This window comes from Physeter macrocephalus, chromosome 17 (assembly GCF_002837175.3).
Source record: "Physeter macrocephalus isolate SW-GA chromosome 17, ASM283717v5, whole genome shotgun sequence".
Lineage (NCBI taxonomy): Eukaryota > Metazoa > Chordata > Mammalia > Artiodactyla > Physeteridae > Physeter > Physeter macrocephalus.
This window is the reverse complement of record NC_041230.1, coordinates 29,424,575-29,445,525: the sequence shown is the minus strand read 5'-3', so window position 1 is coordinate 29,445,525 and position 20,951 is coordinate 29,424,575. Positions and strand designations below refer to the sequence as shown.

Sequence of the window (20,951 nt, the reverse complement as noted above, 5' to 3'; positions counted from 1 at the left end):
AAGACCAGAGTTCAAATCCAGGCTCTGCTTCAATTATCCATGTCATTGGAGTCTTGGTTTCCACAACTGCAAAAAGGAGATCCTTACAATAGCTCCAACCTCACTGGATTTTTAAAAAGCTTTCTTGAGATATAATTCACATACTATACAATCCACCCAGTTAAGGGGTAAATTCAATGGTTTTTAGCCTCAGAGTTTTTGCAGGATTCAATGATATTGAACACACAAATTGTCACTACCATTAATAATTCTTTGATCATAATTGTCATCATTTTCTTGGGCTAGGTTCTAAGAATCAGCCATATAGCATAAAAGCCTGTAAACCTCTCAAATGTTTTGGAAATAGGCCTTGTAAAGATAGAAGGTGTTCTTGTGAGGGTTTTTTAATTTTGGGAGGGGGGTTGGGGTTATTTTTTAGTATTTGGATAGAATTTGGGGGCATAGGAGGAGCTGGTATTAAATTCTTGGACCAGTTGACTCAAGATGCCCTCTTTCATTCTCCCTTGTGTAACCCTGAATTATGCTCATCCTCAAACCCACACAGAGTAATTAGAGGAGGTTGATTCTGGTTCACTGAATGTCCCTACCCTGTCTGCCATCCCTGCAGAGCCACTGGCCTGTCCTTCTCCATATCCAAGTGAATCTTACTCCTTCAGTGAAAGCTGCATTGGTACCATCTCCAGTCGCCCATCTTAATTCACACCAAGCACACTGCATGGCAGACTGGCAGGAGGGAGAGGAGGTGGGTCTCTACCAAGTCCACAGAGTGCCTAACCTACCTACCAAGAAACGGCAAAAGCACACTCCATTTGGCCGTGGGAGGACTGACTGCAGGTTTCAGGGCTGAGTTAGCCAAGCGTCAGGCAAATCCAAGGGCATTTTGCACCAGAGTGATGTGTGGGCAAATCCTCAGGCATCCCGGCAGGTGTGGGAGCAGGTTACGTGAGATGGGTGTGGGTTAGATGGTGAGGGATGAGAGAAAGGTGCAGGGAGGGTAGGTGGGGGTCAGAGGTGGGTGAGGGTGGAGGTTAGGAATGGAACCCCAGCTGGGACTGGACCTAGTAGTTAGACCAGTAGTTTGGAACCCTTTTTGGGTCATGGGCTCCTTTGAAAATCTGATGGATGCTAAGGACAGAATGCACACACACCCATATGCATAAACACACACACATACACACACACACACACACACACACACACACACACACACACACACACACACTGACCCACAAATTTGCACAGTGTCAAGGTTTCCTTGAACCTAGGAAGCTCATCCAGGGCTCAGAATTGAAAACCTCTGGTCTAGACTAGTTCACAGAGACTTGTCAGAAAGAAATCCTAAGGCTGCATTAAGAATTTGAGAACGTGTGTGTCTTCTCATGCAACAGAGATTTAGGGAGGTTTGCAGATTTGGGAATTAAATTCCAAAGCCCACTTATTCCATAAATGCTTTATTTATTTCTTTCCAGTTTTTATTTTGAAAATTTTCAATGTACCAAAAAATTGGGAGCTCATGTAGTCCAATCACATTCTCCAACTGTCGACATTTCTCTCTGATCTCTGCCCTCTGCCTTGCATGCTGGAGAACCATTTGAGAGTAAGTTGCAGATATTATGATACTTCATCCCTAAACACTTGGCATATAACTCCTAAAATCAAGAGAGTCTCCTGCCTAACCACAACATAACCCTCACACTCATAAAATTTAACATTGATACAACACTTTTATGTAATATACATCCTATATTCAGATCTCCTCAGTAGTCCCAATACGTAGTGTCCTTTTAGCTGTATTCTTTCTCCTTCCCTTCCTCCCTCCGTCTCTCTTTACTTTCCTTCCTACCTTTTTCATTCAGGATCGAATCCAGAATGCTACACTTCATTGAGTTATATCTCTCAGGCTCTTTAATCAAGAGCACTACTCCAGAGTTTTGGTTTTTTGTTTTGTTTTCTCTTTTGACACATCTTTTTGAAGAGTCCAGGCTAGTTGTTTTGCAGAATGCTCCCCAGTTTGGATTTGTCTGATTAAAGGTAAAATCTGGGGGCAAATGTTGTGTCCCTTCTTGATGCATCACATCAGAGGGTCAGTTAGTCCCTTACTGATGATGTTAAGTTTGATTCATGATTAGCGTGATGACCTCCAGGTTGCCCTTTGTAATTAATACATGCTCTTTAGGGTAACACTGTATTCATTGAAAGCCTTGAGCTGTGGCAGATGCTGGGTGAGACAGTGGTGAGCAACCAGACTCAGTTTTTGTTCTCACGCTGTTTCTACAGTGGAGGAAACAGACAATAACCTAGGAAACAAATAATTAGAAAATATGCAGTTTTCTGAAGAATGTGGATGGGTGCTGGGATAGAGCAGTATCAACTCTAACATTTAAAGTGAACTTAAAGGAGAGACTTGAAGAGGAAAAAGGAGTCAGGCATAGGAAGATGGGAGTGAAGGGGGTGGAGGTGGCCCTGGCCAAGCTTGGAGGGTAGAAAAGAACCGAAAGATGGGCATGTGGTGATCTCAAGGACAGAAGAGTGATAGGAGGAAGGCTCTGGTCTGATAATAATAATATTGAGCATGTAGTATCTGCTAGACACTGTTCTAAGTGTATTACATGGCTTACCTTGTCTAATTTTCCCCATAGCCCTGTGAAGTAGGTGCCATTACTATTTTTATGCTGTAAAATCTACAGCACAGAGAGATTAAGTTATTGGCCCAAAGTCACACAGCTTGTAAGTAGCAGGGCTGGGATTCAGACCTGGGATGGATCTGACTCCACAGTCTGTGCCCTTAACTATATCAAAAAGGAGGAAACAGGGTCTCACTTAGAAAACAGAATATGAAAAAGGATTGGAGTCAGAGCAACCTGGACTGAGTGAGGAAGTTCTGTTGACCAAAAAAAATGTGGGATGGGAAAGCAAGACGAAAGAAAGGCCCAGAAGATCTAAGAGAGAAGAGTGTTCAGGGCTAGAAGACAACATAATAAAATAGGCCAAAGTTTGGTTGGCTACCCCACCCTCAGTCCATGCCCTTAGCCTGTCCCTGCCGGCAGGACTCTCACAATTCTTCTCCTGCTCTCTGTGGTCCCAAACAAAACCAGGGTACTTACATGGTCCTAAAGTATCTCCCCACAAATTGCTCATTAATTACAAAGGGAAAAATAGGAACGTCACAGTGAGAAACCCAGCTGACTCCAACTTAACCAAGTGACAGAAGTGAACATACAGAGGGTTCTTAGGGAAGGTTCTGGAAGGAAATTTGGGGGAAAGCGTAAAAGAAGGGTTTCGTGAGGAAGGCTCTGGATGAGGAGGGAAGGGGAAGTCTTGAGGTTCAAGAGTCTCTGGGTGACAGGGCAGGGTCCATTGGGGGAAGACGGGGTGTCTCTGGGAGGGATGGGGAACTCTCTTGAGTTGGAGAGGTTCTGAGAGATAAGAGCGAGTCATTAGGGAGGGACTTGATGGGAACTTTGTGTGACAAAAAGGTGACAACAGGGTCCGTTTGGGAGGTTGGGATGGGTAAACTCTGGATGACGAGAGAGTAGTAGAGAGCTTTGGGTAGGGGTCTCTAGGAGAGTCCTAAAAGGGTATACGAGGGGTAAGCCTCTAGGGCAGTAGCCTGTGGGTGGACGAGACTCCGTGATGAGGGCGTTAGGCCAGACCGAGGATGGGGAGACTTGGAAGGTAGCCTTGGAGGGCGGGGCCGGGCCGCCGGGCGGGTCCCCCTGCGCAGCAGGGGGCGCTGTGAGCCCAGGAGGCCCCCGGGCCGGGAGACGGCCGCTCCTAGTGAGCGCGGTCCCTTTTCCGGGTGTCCTCCTCCTCCTCCTCCTCCTTCTTCGCCACCGCCGCCGCCGCTGCTACCCTTTCCCCGGCCGGCGGCTGCCGCTGCTGGTGCAGCCATCGCCGCCGCCGCCGCCGCCGCGGGGCCGCTAGCCAAGCGGAGGCCGCCGCGGAGCGCGAGAGCCTCCCGCCCCGCCGCCCAGCCGGCCGCTCCAGGGCCGGGCCGGCCGGTCCCGCCCGCCATGCCCGGCCCGGCCGCGGGCAGCAGGGCCCGGGTCTACGCCGAGGTGAACAGCCTGAGGAGCCGCGAGTACTGGGACTATGAGGCTCACGTCCCGAGCTGGGGGTAAAGCCGCCGCCGTCCCCCGCCGGGCCCTCTCACCCCCACCCCCGCCCGGCCGCCCCCAGACGCAGACCGCACTCTCTCCACGCGATCTGTCCCCCAGCGATCTGTTTCCCCGCTGGGCCCGTGCTTCCTCGGGTCTGGGGTGGGCGGCAGACCCCCCCCCCACCAACCCACCCACACTATGTTCTCGTCTCCCTCTCCCCCCTTCTCTTTCCTTCCTCTCCGCTGTGCGCACCCCTCTCTCCCGCTCACCCCAGGGAATGCTTTCTTACTGACAAGTGTAGGGGTCCAGGGACCACAGCCTGGTGGAAGTGAGGGAGCGGCCCTTCTCACGCTTTGGGGTTTCTGTTGGGGTGGGAAGTCAGCAGCTGTACTCTTGAGCTATTAAAATTATCTGCCTTTTTAGTTTTTTGAAATGAGGCTGGGTGGGAGGAAATTTTTTAAAGACGTCCAGATTCTCAAAGGAGGAGCAGTCTACCTTCGGCGTGTGAAGTATAAGGCAGGTTCTGTGGGCAGAGGGGCACTTCTGAGCCTCCAGGATGGTGATGCTTTGCTCACCTCTCTAGATTGGCTCAGGCCCTTGCCTTACTACCTCATCTCTCCCAAGTTAATGAGGGACCAGTTAGGTTAGGAGCTGCATCCAGTGAAGGGAGCCAAGTTTATGTTGTGGCTTTCATTTAGGTAGTGAGTCGTGGCATGATGTATATAGACAGTTCCAAGTGCTTGATTAATGGAAGCGGCTGGATGGGGTGTGTAGTGGGCATAGGCTCAGTTAATCCCAAGTCCTGGCATTTACGTGTCGCTCTTTCTTGCCTTTCACAGTAATCAAGACGATTACCAGCTGGTTCGAAAACTTGGTCGGGGAAAGTATAGTGAAGTATTTGAGGCCATTAACATCACCAACAATGAGAGAGTGGTTGTAAAAATTCTCAAGGTGAGTGTCTTACGAGTGGCGTTAAAATTTCTTTTTCACAGGTCAGGAGGATATAAACTACTCCAGCCACATTCTAGAATGAGTAGTACAAGCTCACATTTTACATATCTTCTGCCTGATGTCTCTCTGCTACTCCTCCCACCCCGTTTTCCTGTGAACTTTCAAGAAAATATGCAGACCTGTTTCAAATCTAAGCATGATAGTTCAGGAACGTTCTTGTTCTGAAATGTAATTATGGGGTCCCAAAGTGAAAATTCCAAAGGGGCTCCATTTGTTACAAAATAAATAGGTATTCAGGAGCAAGACGAGCCTTTTCATGAAGATCCTGTCAATCCAGGAGCTCCCTGAGTACTGAGTTTGTTATTCCAGAGAGAAAGTTGGGAACAATTAGAGTAGCTTCAAAGATGAGCTTGAAGCCTGAGCGGAGGGAAACACCTCAGTGGATAATCATTGTTTTTCCTCCTTTGGTGATAAAAGTTTCAGGTGGGGTGGATATAGTGAACCAATAGTGTCAGGAAGGTTCACTGTTGCTTTTCAGCTAGTAAGAGTGAAGTTGGGAGCAGTGGAGGATACACTTATAATCACTTAAATAATAATGGGAACAAAACAGCCTGAATCTGGTTTAGTAGCCTGAGTTTGTTAAAGATACACCTTTGTCAACTCTTGAATGAAGGCATGATCTTAATGAGCATGGAGAGTTGGCTAAATTATCTTCCAGGTAACTGATTGTGTAGCTTTGATAATGTTTTATAGGGTGTACTAAAAAGTAATTCTTAGAATCTGTGAAGGGTATTCATCATTGCCAGATTATTTAATATGTGTGCATGTCATTTAGTGAAATCTTGAGATGACCAAAGAGTTAGTTAATATAAGCACGTTTATATATACAAGAGTTACATTGTAGCCATTTTGAAGAGGCTTTGTGAATAAGAATGTGGGATTGAAAAGCTGTTTTGTATCTTAAGTAGAGTTAGGGCAGCTGTGTCCCTATTTAGAAAGAGGGGTCAGGCTTAGACTGTCTGAAAATCACCTTTCCAAAAAGTGATCATCTCTATTATGCAGTACCATCCTGGCCTAGTGATGAAGAGGCAGGATTGCAGTTGAGAGAAATAGGCAAATTATTTGTGCTGTCAGAAACACTGGGGTAAGAAGTGAGGAACTGATATTGAAGATGTGGAGTTTTTGACTCTCCTCTTCCCTAAATACGAATTGCATCTACAGAGTCACGTGATCTTTTTTGTTTGTTTTTCTTCACAAGCATAAATATTTAAAGAAATGTTCTCATCAGAGAAATCACCTGGCAAAGGCATACAATTTTTTTCTTTATACATTAGCGTAAATGTTTTTAATATAAGCTGCTTAAAATCTCTTCAGGAAATTTTAAGCAAGGCATAAGTTGAAATTAGGAATATCCACATTCCATTGCTGTACATTCAGAAGAAGGAACTGCTGACTCTAAAGCAATTCCAGAAAAATGTCTAAACATTAGTGCGATGGTAGCATTTTTAGAGTAACTGTGCAACTTCCTGTAGTGTCTTTTTTTGAAAAGGAACAGCATTCAGGTGTACGTGTAAATAACAGCACGTTCATTTAGGGAAGCATCACGTTGCCCTTTAGTCATCCTTGTAGAGAGCTTCATAGCCTCCCTTGCTGGATAGCTTTTCCCCTGCTCTAAAGATTCGGAGGATATGTTTAGGGAACCCAATATGGAAGCTGAAGGTTATTTTTAACCGACAAGAAATGTAGGCACAAAGAAACATATCTAACATCACTATGTTGAAATAACCCTTAGCCAGAACTCCTGTTTCTCATTTCTTCCTGTCTCTTACTGCTCATTTTAGCACTGGGTTATAAGATCTTAACGTTGAGCACAGAGTATGTTCCAGTGTTCTCGAATAAGACTTGGGAGGCCCCCTTGATGCTCTAGCTAATGAAGTGTTGTTTCTTGTATCTTTTCCACATGAGTTCTTCTCAGAGTGCAGCCTGAACCACCTTGTTTCCACTGGTGAAAACTACACACACTTTCTGTTTTTCAAAGCCCTGTGACATTTCTGTCCAGATTTTGTTTTGTCTGAAGGATGGGGTAAGAAACTATTAATGGTATTGTCGGGTTTTCTCGTTCTGACAGGCTGAATTAAAGTAGATTAAAAGTATTGTTTTTTAAAAAGAATAGGGTCTTTACTCAGTAAAGTGTCCCTATTCAGATAAGTCAAAGTTATGACTAATACCTACTGTTGTGGTGCTTGGCCACAGGAAATTAGTTCCTTAACAGAGTGCCAGTTGCTCATAATTTGAAGGAATCCAGAAAAAGCTTTCTCTTCATCTAGGCGTACTGTATTTCAACTTCAGGAAGGAATTATATATTGATGTGCACATTGTGACTCAGAGGGTACATTCCTTGAGGACAGGGGCTGCCTGCTTTTTTGGCGAACATTCCATCCAGTCCTTTTCAATATATGACAATGGTTGGATGATGAATGACCACAGAGGGATTTTATATCATTTAATTTACATCAGTAGATTTCTCAATATTTTTGTGTTCAAAAGATATTGGGGCTATTAAGAGGTTTTAGGAATTTAGAAATTGGTGAGCAAAATGTTTCTGTCTATGCTGAAGTGAGATCCTGAGTCTGAAATCTTCAAAGAAAACTTTCCAATCAATAGGGAGGTTATATCTTTTTTGACAGAAATTGTTTTGAGGAGAAAAGGCCGAGGTGGAGGGGCGGGGATGGTAAGGGTTAATATAGCAGGGCAGAAAACCACTTTTGTGCCTGAGGTTTCATCTTGATTTTGAAAAGTCAACTTTTCAGTTCCTTTGTAGTACCTCTTAGGAAGGTATAGACAGAAATAAAAACATTTGGCCATTTTGGACAACTTTTAGCACTTTGTGAGTATCACCTATGTATGGATTTCATCTCTTCTTAGAGTCCTTGAGATCCTTCAAATTCAACTGCTATTTTCTAAGTAGAAGTTAAGAGCAATACCAGCTTTTAAAAAACAAATGTGCAGGCTTTTGGACCCATGCTGCAAGGACTGGAAATCCTCATATTAGGTTTCCTGTTGGTAGTCTTATTTTATACAAAGAGCTTGGCTGTCCATTTTTTCCCCCCAGAAATTAATTATCAAACTTCAAACAAAGAATGATGGTAATACAAGTTTATTTTTTCAGCATGTTTAGCCTGCTTGTTTGTAGGTATATTTAAATTTTTGTACTTGCAGGAGGTAGTGTTAAAAGAAGGATGAGATGACTGTTGATTACAGATTTTTTTAGTTACTTCATAGTGGGCTGGTGGCTGTTTAGGTTATATCAAAATGATGTTTGCTCTGTGCTTTCTCATTTATTTCTACTTCATCAGCTGCTAGATTTTTTACCCTCCATTTACTTTATTAGGCAAGTGTGTCAAGACATCATTGTTCTGAAACAAGACATTGATACTAATTTATCTAAATATTTTGGTGATTTCTAGTTTCTACACACGTCTCATGGTATAAAAAGTGTTAAAAAGAGTATTATTAAAGTATTAAAAATAAAAATTTGGGGGCTTCCCTGGTGGTCTAGTGGCTAAGACTCCGCGATCCCAATGCAGGGGGTCTGGGTTCGATCCCTGGTCAGGGAACTAGATCCTGCATACAGCAACAAAGATCCCGCGTGCTGCAACTAAGACCTGGCACAGCCAAATAAATAAATGAATAAATTTAAAAAAAAAAAAATACAAATATTAAAAATTGTGAACTAGTCAGTGCAGTTTCTAATATTGTGGTTGTGGGGTCAGACATTGAGAGTGTGGTTAACCTGTGAAACAGAGTCACAGGATAGGGGAGCACGGATATTATTAGAACCCAGCCTCTTTTTTACAGTCCCAGGGGAACCTGCAGTTTGCTCGGGGTCCTATGGCTGGTGGGGGGCAGAAGCACTAGGTTCACGACCTTCGGTCCCTGCTTTGGAGTCTTGGTAGATGGGAGGGGCACAAGTAGGACATTTGCTGGATGTTCTGAACTGTACTGGAAAGATGGCCAAACACTCACTGGAAGTCAAATGGAATTGTCTCCAATGAGTTTTGGAGTTATTCTTCTGAAGGGAAATATTTGACATCAGAGGGTTGCTGGTTGAAGTGTGGGATAGATGAAAGCCCAGAGAGCTATAGGGACCCAGACTTGGGTTCTCTGGTTTGTATCCACAGCAGCATGTTTAATGCGTAAGTGAAATTTACTTTCCTTTCTTGTTTGATACCACAAGAACCAGTGTTTTTATACTTTTTTAACCCATACAGTTCTTCCGGGTCTCATCCTGATCACTTACTCAGAGAGCAGAACCAGTAGTAGAAAGGACTGTACCATCCTCTCCATGAGATTCAAAAGACCTGCTATGTGCCTCACATTTTTAAATAAAAAAATTTTTTTAATCTAGAATAAACAGTTCAAGATGTTGATAATGTAATTAAGAAGACGAGAGTTGAAAGATTAGGGGCAAATTTGCTGTGAAGAAATAAACACTGCTTAGATAATGTTTATATTTAGGTCAGTCGTAATGGATTTTAGAGATGCTACCAGGGTAATAAAATAAAAGCCGTCATCCAGACTGAGCTTTCTTTCTACTCTATCCTACATTCCTGACAACGATTGTTCATTGTAACTGTTTATTGCAGGTGATGAAATTAATCTTAGTGGGGCAGTTGTTGCTTTGGTAGTGGAATAAAAGTAATCCCAGATTTGAAAGTTCTGAGCTATATTCCTGCCTTCCTTGAATTTATCAGTTCAGTTATGCTTGCAAAGAAATTAAAATGGGACTTTGCCTATTAACATTTGCTGGCATTTATTGAGGTCATAATTCTTATGCCTTTGGTAGACATTACTTTGCAAATTCAGTCACAATTAAACACTAGTAATTGAAATCATTCTCAGATCTGGCTTTTTAAAAATCTGCTGTGAGTAAATAGTACAGATTACTGGCCTTATCAACTTTTGTCTTTCTAAGCAGCCAGTACTAAATTGGTCTTTTGTTTTAAAATGTTTAATGTTGGTGAATAGGGAAAGAGAAAAAGGACCTTACTCTTGGATTACATTGAACAAGATTCTCCTGAATAGCTGGGACTCTTCGCCTGTGAGCAGAAACCTTCTGAAAAAAAATCTGTTTTTCTTTCTTTTCAGAGCTCATGCGCAGAACATTTTAAATGAGTTTTTCCCCTTTAAATATTCTCTCTAGGTGTGTGCCAAAATTAATTTATTATTGAAACTTGATTTAATACTTTAATTTCTTTTTTAGCTTTTTTGCCATTTTATGTACTAGACTTTGAGTTTAAATTTTTTTGTTTTGTTAAACAGCTAAACTGATTCAGTTAGAACCAGATATTCTCTGAATTGGAATAAATGAACCTTAGGTGAGACAGAGGCTTTTTCTAGCATGCAGAATGAAATGTGAAATGATGAAATTGTGATGGAAATGTATTCTCCACTTTAGTGACGGTGAATGAATGCAGACAGTGAGTTAGAGGGTCAGAGCATCCTTATTTCTATAAAAATTCATGGTCTGTTTTCCTTAGGATGCAAGGATCCTCCCTTATAAATCCTAACTTTTTCTCTTCAGTTCTTTTTATAGAATTTAAATCTTTGCTTTCACTCGCTAGGAGCTCATTGGTTTTTCAGCTTCTGGAGCATCTCTTAGGTTCAGAGGAGTGAGCTTGAGGCTAAAGGGAGTTACCCGTACCCTGGGTCCTGTAGAGACCTGGTACCCCTGCTTTGGAGGGGTGTCCTGAGCTGTACATCACTCTCCTTTTTCTTACAGTCTCTTGGTCTTTTGTCAGTATGTGAGAACTCCAGCTGCAGTGTGACTCCATTGTGCCACTTCAGAATTGACCTGCTGTCCCCAGTCTCTAGTTTGGGAAGTTATTGGACAGGTGACAATTGGGCAACAAAATATGCTTCACATACTCTATAAGTTACCTTTAGACATAATGAAAAATATGTTCATCTTAACTGGGTTGTCCAGGAACTGGGTGCCTGCCTGATCTGTTGCTGAATAACGGGAGAACACAGCAAGGCTTTATATGGGGCATTGTCATAGGAGCAACTTATTTAATGGGTTACGCCTTACTACTTCACTGTTAGAGGGAGAAGAGGGATTTGGGTGAACACAGGCTTCTTCTGGCCGTTGTGTTTTTCTCCCTCTGTTGCCGCTCCCACAGATGTGTAACTGCTTTCCAATAGTGACTCTAGAATTCTAGACTATTGACTCTAGAATTTTCTTACATTGAATATACTGGTATCGTTGGCTAAATTTTTAGATATGATAGCCAGCTTTTATTTTTCTTTTAACTTACTAACAAAATTTCAGACTTACAGAAAAATTGCAAAAATTGCCGTATCTCTTACCCAGATTTCTCAAATATTGACATTTGTTTTATCCTTCTCTCTCACTCTGTCATACATATACACACATGTATATATATATATACACATAGATGTATATGTGTGTGCATATAAATAATTATATTTCTTTTACATGTCTTAAGTGCCTGAGAGGAAATCGCAGTCATCCCTAATTTCCTCTATTTCCTAAAAACAAGAGCAATTGCTTACATAACCCACAATGCCATGATCAAAAATCAGAAATTAACATTGATGCAGTGCTGTTAATATACAGCTCTCATTCTCATTTGCCAGTTTTCCTTATAATGTTCTTCATAGCAAAGGAAAATCCCAGACCATGTGTTATATTCAGTTGTCATATCTTTTTAAACTGGAATAGTTGTTCAGTCTGTGTGTTTCATGACATTGACATTTTTGAAGCTTATAGGCTACTTATTTCATAGTATATCCTTCTCTGGCTGTTTTCTGACCAAGTTGTACTTCATATTCAAGTGCTTCATTTTCCCAAAGTATTGAACTCTGTAATTATGAAAAAGGGAAGTAAGGAGTAAAATTCCTAAGTGGTGGGGAAGAACCACAATAGCCAGATCTATTCTACTGAAAACCCTGACAAAGTGGAGCGGACATGATTGTGGCAGCTGGCTTGGAAGGATGCAGCCAGATTCCAGTCTCTCAGTTGAGCAGCCTCTTACAGGTGATGCAGGTGTTCTGTATTCATAATCTCTCTGTTTTGTTGTGTGTTCAAAGCTGTAGCTTGGTGACCAACAAGAGGTTTCTCTGGCATGTGTGTATATTACATCTCCCCCCATCCCACCAGCACCACATACACACAGGCTTTTTCAGTCTTGTTTCATGGCTAATCCATTGGACTCTCTTTGCCTGTGCTTTTATAACAGTGTCTCAGTGGTGGAATACTCCTTTTCCTCAGTTACGTTTCTTCCATAACCACACTTGGGAAATGAAAGCGCAGTGGCTAAGAGCGAGGCCTACAGTCAGGTTGTCTAGATTTGAATCCTGCCCCCACTCTTTAGAATTCGCTGTGCGACCTTGGGCAAGTAGCTCACCTTGCCTGAGTCTACTGCATAGGAATTTTGTGAGGATGAAATATGATTTATTACTAACTAAAATTTTGAAAATAATAAAGCTAACATTTATTGACTGCTTCCTATATGCCAGTCACTGTTTAAGTACTTTATAAGTACTTTATAAAGCATGATTGATGATAATGCTTATTTTTCCATAACTACTTTTATTCTTCTTCAAACTCTTTAGCCCATTTAAGACAAGAAATAACATGTATAATGCTAGTATTTCTGATTAAGGTTTTTTATTTTTCTATCCAGCAGATTGAAAGGTTAGTAGGTAGCAGGAGTTTTCAGTCACTGCTGTGTCAGAGGTCATTTTTCTCCTTTGCTGACCCATCATCTCTTTCTTTAGGAATGGGATCTCTTGGGAAGTTTTACTAGCTCTGAACTGATTTCAGATTCTAGATATTAAGGAAATGGGAGTAGAGACAGGACATGGGAGCCAGCAGCTGGGAAACAAGTTTGTAACTTGATGTCAGTGAACTGGTCTTCGCTCCTAGAAGACAAAATTACATGCAACCCGTTGGAAGAGCAGGTGTCTCACCATTTTGTTTCAGTTTTTCCATTTGTGAGTGCATGATAGACAGCTGTTCAGAGCTATAACATTTTCCATTTGGCAGTTATCTAGTAAGCATTTTATTTTTAAAGTATGACTTGGGTATTCAAAATTTTATGTTGCCCTAAATGTAACTACTTTAAGATTTGACACATAAGCTGCATGAGTCCATGAATTATTTGATTCTTATGAGCAGGCCCATTTTATCTCTTTCTTTCTTTTCTTTTTTTTCTTCTAATTTAGACATTCCCTTTAGCATAACACAGTGTGCAAGACAGTACAATATCCATTTGATATAAACATTGTTTTAAAGTTTTATTTATTAACTTCAAAAGGAGTCTTACTTCTGATTACTCTTGTGTATTTAAGCCAGTGAAGAAAAAGAAGATAAAACGAGAGGTTAAGATTCTGGAGAACCTTCGTGGTGGAACAAATATCATTAAGCTGATTGACACTGTGAAGGACCCTGTGGTAGGTGCCTGGTGGTTGCCGGGCGGGGCGGGGGGGGGGAGGGAGGGAGGGTGTGTGTCAAGTCACAAAACCTGAAAATAATGGGAAACATCATTATAATATAGTGGGAATTATTGTGTTTGTCTTTACTACTAACTGATTTCGAAAACCAGAAAAAATCATGGTGGCCCAATGATAAAATAGCCACCACCACTTTTGTGGAACCTAAAAGTTTATGTAGAAAAAAATCCCTGTCCCAGGTTTATTACCTCATTATTTTGATTTGGCCCACAAATGTTTGCTGAATATTTCCTTATGGCCCTGCTTTTCTCCCAACTTTGAAAGCTTATTACTGCCAGTTAACATTATTTTACCTCACAGGCCTGACATTTGAAAATCTGGGTTTATGGAAGGAAATAGGAAGTGTCTCCATGTGGACACTTGCCATAGAGAGCTGAACAGATCACAGCCCCACAGACCCCTTGAGGTCACTATCTTGCTGTTTCTCATACTGGTCTTTAATTCAGCATCCACCATCGGGGCTCACGTTGTATATGCAGATGCAATTTAAATATTTTTGTTAAAATGCTTAATTTTTAGCCATTTTAAATGTGCTGTTTAACTTTGTTTTCTCTCCCCCTCGGGAGTAACTTAACCTTAAGTGTTTATGATTAGCCAAGCTTCCCATTCAATTTCTGTTCTTTACCTGTTCTACCTCAAATATTTCCCTGTTCTCCCATGATAGCTTTTTAAGAAGTAGGTCTTTGCTTCTGTCTGCTAAAGACATCCTCATAAAAATGTAGCTAATATGCATTGAATGCTTACTGTGTGCCAGGCACTGTTCTGAGTGTTTAACGGTATCATGTCATTTAATCCCCACAACAATTCAGTGGGGTGGGTAACATTATTGTCCACATTGTCACATTGTATAGATAAGAAAACTGAAGTCTGCAGAGGTTAAGTAATTTGCCAAGATTACACAGTATCATTGAATTGAAATAAATAAAATTTATTTATTTCTTCCTATAACCGTTTAAGCCCCTGCTTTTCTCTCAATTTTGAAAGCTTGTTACTGCCAGTTAGCATTATTTTACCTTACTTAGGTAGACGTGACTTTTGAACATCTGTATTTACACAAGGAAATATTGAACATTTTGTACTCATTGCATTAAAGATTATAGTACTCAGAAATACTTGATTTTATATGATTTGTGGGGGGAACATATCTTTGTAAAGTGAGGCATTCTCTAATTGTCCCTAGCCAAGGCAATAATTTCATATTCTACCTTACTGATAATTATAGACTTTTCTGGATCCTAAAACCAATAATAAATTCCCAAGACCTATGATAATTCTGTAAAATGCATCTGGCTCATTAACCCAAGATGAAAACGTAACACTTCTTTTGTAGTTGGCAACCTGGAACACTGCAGAGTATAAATCTTCACATAATGTGCCAGGCCCACTGACAGGTTGGTCAGAGAATACAACTCCTCTTAAAAAACAAAAACAAAACCTTTATTATGAAATTTTGCAACCATTTACAAAATAAAATGAATAGTATAATGAACCTCCCTGCACACATCACCCAACTTCAGCTCACGTTAATCAGCTTGTGGCCAACATTGTTTCATCTGTACCCCACCCACTTCCAAACAAGCACCATCCCCAGTTGTTTTGAAGCAAATTCCAAACTTAAAATTTCAAGAGGATTCTTTCTTAATAGGCTCTCCCTGATGAGTGAATCTCTTTCATCTAAGTGGGATTTGGGGGTGGGCCAGTACAACAGAAGCAAATTACATTTATTTATTTATTTATTTATTTATTTATTTATTTTTTGAAACTTACAAAGCATTAATATTCTCTCTTGCAGTCAAAGACACCAGCTTTGGTATTTGAATATATCAATAATACAGATTTTAAGGTGCGTATATGCTTTTTCTTTCTGGCATGGGTTTAATGGGGAGTGGGGAGGTGGCGATAAGCACTCCTGATACTCTAGAACACAAGGGGGCCGGGAAAGGTCATTGGTGAGAGCAGGAAATAACATTGGATTCCTTAAAGCATTAGTACAGAATGCAGAAAGTGGTTCGGTTCTTGCACAGGTGAAATTACTCATCACTCTTTGCCTTGCTTACTCTGGGGAGAGCTGCTGGGCTGGGTCTAAGTTAATGCCTCATTTATAACGCTCCTGTTGTAGACAACATAGTTTTAGGTAGGTGTTAACTTTAATTTTCGTACAAATCTTATATTACTGATAGGAAGTGATAAATGGATACAGGACTTTTGTGGAAAACAAGTCAGTATAGTACCGTGGATTCAAGCTGTCAGATGGCGTGTGTATTCATGCACACTGTGTACAAAGCAGGTGACACAGAGTCACTGTGCTTTAGGAAAGCCCTATTTTGGATTATTTACATTTCTTATGTTTATAATGCATGTTAATTTAGACTTTAAAGTGTTCCAAAAGCGTGGTTTTAAGCTGGTTTTTCGTGAATTTGTTTTTATTTTTGTTCAAACACTGCAACCTTCTGGTAAGGAGCCAGGCATACTGGACATGGTAGAGCGTAATATGAAAACCAATATAAAAACAAATAGTGGTGTTGATTTTTAGGGGCATTTAGAGAACTTTTAGGTGAATATAATTCTCTGTCAGTGTTTGAAAGGCCTATGATTTTGTTGTGATGGAAGTTAGGACAAAACCAAATCAGCAGGGCTTCCCTGGTGGCGCAGTGGTTGAGAGTCCGCCTGCCGATGCAGGAGACACGGGTTCGTGCCCCGGTCCGGGAAGATCCCACATGCCGCGGAGCGGCTGGGCCCGTGAGCCGTGGCCGCTGAGCCTGCGCATCCGGAGCCTGTGCTCCGCAACGGGAGAGGCCACAGCAGTGAGAGGCCCGCGTACCACCAAAAAAAAAAAAAAACCAAATCAGCAGTTGAAAGTTGATGCTATGGGGAGTGATGCTTTTGGGTGAAAATAAAAGAATCTTATCCTCACATTTAGTTTTTCTTTGGTAATCACTCTAAAATAATTAGTGAAAATAAGCAAAAGTGGATATTATGACTTATAAAACAATAAGCAAGTTTTATATTCAGTACAGTCATCCCTTGGTATCCATAGGGGATTAGTGATTGGTTCTAGGAGCCCCAGGAATACCAAAACCCGAGGATGCTCAAGTCCCTTATATATCAATAAAAATGGCATAGTATTTGCATGTAACGTATGCATGTCATCCTGTATACTTTAGATCATCTCTAGGCTACTTGTGATACCTAATATGAAAACGGTATGTAAATAGTTGGTGGAGCACAGCAAATTCAACTTTCTGGAATTTTTTTTTTTTCAATCCGCAGTTGGTTGAATCCTCAAATATGGAGGAACAGTTGGATGGCTTTTCCCACTTGTAACAAGTTTCCTTGTTGATGTGAGTCCTTAAAGGTGAACTCTAAAAAGTGGGATGTAAATTTTTTCATTAACTAGCAGAGCAGTGCTTAGCTGGTAGAGTAGTGTGCTGGTACACGTAACTGATCACACTTTTGTTATGAACAACTGAGGTTTGTCAAGATGTACATGATTGGGAATGTGTTTCTTAAGAAACAGGCTTTAATGAAACCAAACATTTTCCTAATGCAAAAGTTTAAAAGCTGGTCTTAATGGAACTTCATAGTGAAATCCCTCAGGTTTCAGTGCTTCTGCTTCCTTAATGAATTTTTACCAGTTATCTAGCCACAGATGTAAAAACTTCACTTCAGTAATTTTTTTTTTAATTTTTACTTATTTATTTATTTTTGGCTGCATTTGGTCTTCATTGCTGTGCACGGGCTTTTCTCTCCAGTTGCGGCAAGCGGGGGCTACTCTTCATTGCGGCGTGCGGGCTTCTCATTGCGGTGGCTTCCGTTTTTGCGGAGCACGGGCTCTAGGTGCACGAGCTTCAGTAGTTGTGGCATATGGGCTCAGTAGTTGTGGCTCGCGGGCTCTAGAGTGCAGGCTCAGTAGTTGTGGCGCATGGGCTTAGTTGCTTCACAGCATGTGGGATCTTCTGGACCAGGGCTGGAACCCGTGTCCCCTGTATTAGCAGGCGGATTCTTAACCACGGCGCCACCAGGGAAGTCCCTCACTTCAGTATTTTTGTGTTTCTTAAATTGACAGCTGTTCTTTTGATTTAATAACATACAGATGATCAGTTTTTAATTCCTAGAGAAATCTTACTTCTTACAAAGAGGATGTTTTGATGGCATATATTCTCTAGGAGCTTCCTTTAAAAGGGTCATGGGAAATTGATGTTTTTTGAGGCTTGCATATCTGAAAAATCTTTATTTTATCCTCCCAATTAATACATTTGCCGTGATACAGAATTCTATGTTGTAATTAATAATTTCCTCAGAATTTTGAAGAGATTGTTACCACTATTACCACTGAAGCCATTCTGGTTTCATCTTATATGTAATCTGGTTTTTTTGTTTTTTTTTTTCTTCTGAAAGCTTTTAGTTTTTTCTCTTTATTCTTAGTCTCTGAAATTTCACAGTGATGTGCTTTCATACAGGTTGCTTTCATCCTTTGTTCTGGGGACTTACTGGGCTTTTTCAGTATAGAAACCCATGTCCTTCCATTTTGAAAAAATATTTTTAATGTTCTTTTATTTTTTTCCCTTTCTTTTTTCTCACTTTCTAGAACTCATTCGAATGTTAGACTTCATATATTGGCGCTCTATTTTCTTCTCTGAATTTTAAAAATAGTATCCTGTTCTTTTATGTTTTATGTAATATCCTCTATTTTCTCACTGAGACTATGTGGGGTTTTTTCCCATTATGTTTTCTTCTTCATGTCTTTTTCTGTTTTCCTTCCAAATTCCTTTTTGGGGGGTGTTTTTGGGTTTTGTCTCTGCTACAGTTGTCTGAAATGTCACAGTTTTTGAATGTCTGCTCCCTCTGTAGAGTAATGAAATTACTGATTACTGATTGTCAGCTCCTGTCTCAAGAGTGCAAGCCTGGCTGCCGGCATCCCTAGTAGCCTCAAGTTGAGGAGAGCTATAGGGAGTGCCATGTGGACTTTCACTTAATTCCCCCTTTTCAGTGTCGTGTTTTTAAACTCATTTTCCTGTTTTCAGCTCAATTTCTTTGCCCTTTTTCAGTGATACCTGGGGTCACCAATTCCTGAGCCTTTCTGTAGTTTTTCATTGTGAAGTGTTTGCTACTGGGCCCCCTCCGCTGGCAGAATGTTGGGAGAATTCTCAGCTTTTTTGGTCTGCTAAGTCAACTGGACATCTGTTTTATAGCTTCAAAGTTTGTTGTCTCTTCCATTCTCTTAGCATTGTGAGTAAATCCCCTGTTCCTCTTACTTTTTTTTTTTTTTTTTTTTTTTTTAAATATTTATTTATTTATTTATTTGGCTGCGTCGGGTCTTAGTTGTGGCATGCGGGATCTTTCGTTGCAGCGCCTGGGCTTCTCTCTAGTTGTGGTGCACAGGCTCAGTAGTTGCGGCACGTGGGCTTAGTTGCCCTTGGCATGTGGGATCTTAGTTCCCCAACCAGAGATCAAACCTGCCTCCCCTGCATTGGGAGGCAGATTCTTAACCACTGGACCACCAGGGAAGTCTGTCTTACAGTTATTTTAGAGGAGCTTTGGGAAGAAACAGAGGTAGAATGGGTTGGTTCTGCCATGTTATTAAACTGTAGGTCCCCTTTGAATGTTCAAACGATGCCATTTTAGTCAACTTAAAATATCTTAAATATCAGGTAGTAGATGTGTGTTTTGGAAGAGCAAATCATAACAGGAAAATTACGTTTTTTTCCAGATAGTATGACAGGCCATAAGTGGGGAAATCAGTTGATTTAGTGTCCAGTGTCCTTCAGGCTTATTATTTTGTCCTGTGTCCATCTTATTAGGAAAAGATGTTTTTATTTATTTTTTAAATTTTACTGTTCAGTGTATTAATAACTGGTTTTAAGGTATCATCCAGAGAAGGTTTGTCCCTGGTTTAAATATCAGGGGTGAATCAACAGTGACACATCCTGTTCTTTTCAGTATTTTTTATTGATACAATTGATAATAAATTTTGATCTATAATTTCTTTTTATTGTAGAGTCTTTCTGATTTTGGTATCAAGGTTATACTACATAACATAAGTTAGATAGCTTTTCCTTTCTATTCTTTGCAAGTTTTATATAAAATAGGGATGATCTAGGTAGTAGGTATCTTCTGAGGTGGGGAGGGGAGACTTTGAACTACACTTTCCTTTTTAAAACATACTGTTGGTTAAAGTTTTATCCTGGTTTTCTATCTCTTCCTGAGTCTATTTGGATAATTATTTCTAAAGTTGTCTACTTTAAATTATATTCACATAAAGCTGTTAATAGAATTCTCTTAGGACTTAAAAACTTAATATGTCTGTAATTATGCTTTCCTTTACATTTGTAATATTATTTGTACCTTTACTCTCTTTTCTCTTTTTTTTTTTTTTAAAAAAAATCAGTGTTGCTAGAGATCTCTTATTAATGCTTTCAAAGAATTGCCTTTTGGTTTTGTGCTCAGAGAGTTGATGTTAGGTTTTCTATTTCATTCTGTTTCTGCTCCTGTCTTAATTATTCTGTTCCAACTTTTCTTCTTTCTTCCTTAATTATTTTCTTTCTTGGGTTTTCACTGTTTTTTCCTGTTAACTTCTTGAGTTGAAGTTGGCTCATTTGATTTGTTTCTGTCTTTCTTAATTGGTAGTAAGTGTGCTTTAAGTCTGTACAACCCCAAGCACCATTGTAGTTACATTCCATGGCTATGTAACTCACTTCTATATAGTTTCCAAATTACAAGTACAAATTCCAAACTTGTGGATTTGGGATTTTCTCCCCAAATCTTTTACTTTGAAAAATTTAAAATCTACTGAAAATTGGAAAGAGTAGCACAGTTAATACCCTTACATTACCTAGATTTACTAGCTGTTATTATTTTGCCACATTTGTAGTTATTTCTCACCTCTTCCCCACCCTCCCCTCTTTGTCGTTCTTTTCGTTGAAGTCATCTTGAAGTAGGTTGTAGTCATCATGATACTTCACTTTTAAATATGCCATCACTGGAACTAGGTAGGACATTTTCCTGTATAACCACAATACTGTTAGTACACTTAAGAAATTTAATATTTATATTATAATGCCATCTAATATATAGTATAGAGTTTATATTCAAAAGTTTCCCAGTAATTATTGTTCTGGGAATGTCCATTCAGGATCCACTTGGTATTTTTTTGTTTATTTTTCTTTTAATGATTCTTTTAGTTGGTTCCTAATTTGATTGCACTGTGTCCAGAAAACATGATCTGTATAATGTTGATTATTTAGAATTTGTTGATGGTTGCTTTGTGGTTTTGGTACACAGTCATTTTTTTTTATCAAGGTTGTTAATTTAAATCTTGTTCAGATCTTCTATGGCCTTGATAATTTTTTCCCTTGATATTTT

General features: G+C 40.3%; 1 protein-coding gene across 1 annotated transcript in view; it reads left to right on the top strand.

Moving 5' to 3' along the window:
* The first annotated feature begins 3,994 nt into the window (after positions 1-3,994).
* Positions 3,995-20,951, top strand: part of CSNK2A2 (casein kinase 2 alpha 2) — a 38,728-nt gene continuing 21,771 nt past the window's right edge. Inside the window, exons 1-4 of the mRNA XM_024124889.3 lie at positions 3,995-4,117; positions 4,940-5,051; positions 13,428-13,529; positions 15,382-15,432. Coding sequence (XP_023980657.1) covers positions 4,014-4,117; positions 4,940-5,051; positions 13,428-13,529; positions 15,382-15,432 — 369 coding nt within the window. The 5' untranslated portion in view covers positions 3,995-4,013. The remainder of the gene's footprint in view (positions 4,118-4,939; positions 5,052-13,427; positions 13,530-15,381; positions 15,433-20,951) is intronic.